This window comes from Equus quagga, unplaced genomic scaffold (assembly GCF_021613505.1).
Source record: "Equus quagga isolate Etosha38 unplaced genomic scaffold, UCLA_HA_Equagga_1.0 72160_RagTag, whole genome shotgun sequence".
Classification (NCBI taxonomy): Eukaryota; Metazoa; Chordata; class Mammalia; order Perissodactyla; family Equidae; genus Equus; species Equus quagga.
In genome coordinates, this window is record NW_025802352.1 from 8,769 (window position 1) to 11,816 (window position 3,048).

Consider the following 3,048-nt stretch of genomic DNA (forward strand, 5'->3'; position numbering starts at 1 on the left):
ACATAGTGATTAACAGTTGTTCATTCATTGTGGGGAAAGGAAAGGCTGCAGGGGTTGAGTTCAGAGAATACAGAAAAGGAATTAAAATGTACTGAATATCAGACACCATACTTTAAAGACATTATTTTATTCAACACTATTTTAATCACCTCTATTTTAATGCTTTGTGATTTCTACCAAAGATATTATCTTTGGTAGAAACAGTTTCTTTGTTTCTGAGGCTAGTGAAAGTGGAGTAACTCACCTAATTCTGTATGTGATGTGAGCGGTGGAACACAGATTCCCCACACATTCCATTTCCCAGTTATACTCCATTCTTGCCACACATCAGTGGCTTTCTGATTGCAAGCCAGATCCACGGTTAAATCTGCTTCCAAAAGGCAGCCCTTTACTGCACCCAATATTTTTCTTGAGTATGTGTTGTGAGAAATTTAAAGCCACCAAGTAGATCTAAAAGATAGGAGCATGCCAAGTTTCAAAAGGGCAGGAACAATCCTTGGCCTCCCACCAGGGAATGATGGACCACTTCATGGAGTGGGAGGAGGAAAGATGGTGCCCCGGGGACAAATTCTGGACCCAGAATGGATATAAAGAGAGAGGAGCTGGGGAGTGGAGCCACCATCAGGGAAAGACGCACTCCCAGTGACTATAGAGGAGTCAGTGCTGTCCCCGGCCAGGATGAAGCTGCTGTTGCTGTGCCTGGGGCTGATTCTTGTCTGTGCCCAACAGGAAGAAAACAGTGATGTTGCGCTAAGAAACTTCGATATTTCAAAGGTAGAGTCGGTAGAGCAGAGTGACTTCTGACTGTGGGGGCGGTTCGGAGGATTCTGAAGCAAGGTGGCTCTGCCAGAGGGCAGGACATATGAGACAAAAGGAGTGGCTGCAGACCTTGAACTAAGAGCAATTGTACCATGTTAAAGAATGACAACACTGGGGGACCTCCATTCTCCCTGGAGGGTCAGTGGAAAGAGCCCTAGATGTGGTGTCAACTGACCTGGATTCTAATTCCCTCTTCACATCACCATTATGAGTCCTGGCCCACAGGACTGAGTTCAAGAAGACAAGGCTTCACGTGGTATCCCCTATCCTCTCTTCTTACCCAATCATTTTATTTATTTATTTCAGATTTCAGGAGAGTGGTATACCATTATCTTGGCTTCAGACGTCAAGGAAAAGATAGAAGAAAACGGTAGCATGAGTGTTTTTGCAGACCTCATCCGTGTCTTGGACAACTCTTCTCTGTACTTTAAACTTCATGCAAAGTAAGTCTGGCCTTTTTCACTTGGGAAAGGAAAAAGCGAAGCCTGAGTATGGTCTTGAACCTCTATACACACACACACACGTACACCTGCCTTCTGGGCCTGTATCCAAAATGAGAGTCCCTCATCTGGCACTGATCTAGGGCTTGATGAACCTGGGGCTTTTCTAGATTCAGAGATAAGAATTGGTGACAAGAATAGATTTAAATGAAAGTGGAGGAGGTAAGGGGTAGAGAGGTATCAGAATCTTCAATAGTGTTAGAGGATGTGTAATCAACAACCTATCTAGCTCCTGAATCTCTCTTACTGGTAGTGTGACCAAGAAAACTCATCTCTTCCCACCCAAATTCCCCTTGGGTAAAAGAGGATGATAATAATTCTCCCTCGTGGTTTTTTGTGAGGACCAAGTGAGGTAATGTTTATTTATCTGAGAGGCTGGCACAGGGTGAGCACTCAGCCAGTTACCAAGACAAGTAGCTGTAATAACAGTAATAGTGGGACGTAATGGTAGAGTAACAGGGATAGGAGTAGTTGAGTCATTCTCAAAGTATCAAATAGAGTGAATGATGGAAATAAAAGCTCTTTGAAAATTGCACAAAAAATTGTTAAACAGTAAGTGGACAGAAACTCAAGTTACAGGTAGAGTGTGAGGGGGCTAGCCACATCAATATCTCCATGGTATCACCTCATTCTGCTTTACGGGGTAAATGGAGAGTGTGCTGAGTTGTCTTTGGTTCTTGACGAAACAGAAGAGGATGGTGTATATAGTGTTAACTGTAATTATACAAAAAAGTCTTCCTAAATTCTACTTTCAGCTGCAACTAAACTCCAATATCTTCAAGATCTTGCTCGATTACTGATCAGTGCTTATTTAGGTAATGTAATGGAGGCCTAGTATCCTGAATTTGGGAGATCTTGTGCATAAAAGCCAATGCCTGGCACATAATATCATAAATAAAGAAAGCAATTTTGTTATATGTACCTCCAGCAACCAAAAAAAATTGGCAAAAAAAAAGAAGTAAGTTGGCAGGGCAGTTTCTCATTCCTGCCCACTTTCTGATGACACCTGGTGGCCATTGCCACAGTACACTGCTCAGGATATCACACTGGGTATATAATGTCAGAGGGGCTTATAGAGAGGACAGAGGCACACAGTTGGCAGAGATGGCCGAGAGGTAGGTGAGTCTAAGGGAGCATGACACAGGGTGAGTTACCACTGCAGCGGAGGTTTTCTACCATAGTAGTCAACCTAACAAGGAGTCCCTTAGGAGTCGCCTGATGAAGCCCAGGGAGATGCAAATGGAACGCATTAGCTATCACTCTCTATTTCTTCCAGGATATCCACTTGAATTTAGTTAGTGAGAGAGAATAAGTAAAGGATTTTATTTGCTTCCCATGGACCAAAGAAGCTCTGAGCTGTGTTCTGTTTCCTCCACAGATGATGGATATAATGTATTTCGCCTAAGCGAATTTGGCAATCCTGACTATATTATCATTTATCTCGTGAATTTCAACAAGGACAGACCATTCCGAACATTGAAGTTACACGGTAGGGTATTTTCACGCTGACACTCATCTTGGGGTGGGGAGAGAGGGGAAGGAAGGAAGCCTTGAGACAAAGTGGTCCTCCCAATCTTATCCTGGGATGTCTCTCCTCCTCTGAAGACAGATACTCACCTTTGGAAACTCCTCAGGCTCAGTGATGGGAAGATGATGAAATCTCTCATCATGCCAGAAGGAGATTCTAAAGATGTCAAATTCAAGACAGGTTATATCCCATCCCCAAGAC

The 3,048-nt window shown here is 43.3% G+C and overlaps 1 protein-coding gene across 1 annotated transcript; it reads left to right on the forward strand.

The window, feature by feature from the left end:
* Positions 1-622: 622 nt before the first annotated feature.
* On the forward strand, positions 623-2,716 carry LOC124234162 (major allergen Equ c 1-like). The gene is made up of 3 exons (XM_046651409.1): positions 623-774; positions 1,126-1,262; positions 2,698-2,716. Exons 1-3 carry the CDS (start codon positions 679-681, stop codon positions 2,699-2,701), a joined length of 237 nt encoding a protein of 78 aa, XP_046507365.1. The 5' UTR covers positions 623-678; the 3' UTR covers positions 2,702-2,716.
* Positions 2,717-3,048: the final 332 nt, after the last annotated feature.

Coding starts and splice junctions, on each gene's coding strand:
- LOC124234162 (XM_046651409.1), top strand. CDS start 679: ATGAAGCTGCTGTTGCTGTGCCTGGGGCTGATTCTTGTCTGTGCCCAA. Junction 775..1,125: donor GAAACTTCGATATTTCAAAG/GTAGAGTCGGTA, acceptor TATTTATTTCAG/ATTTCAGGAGAGTGGTATAC.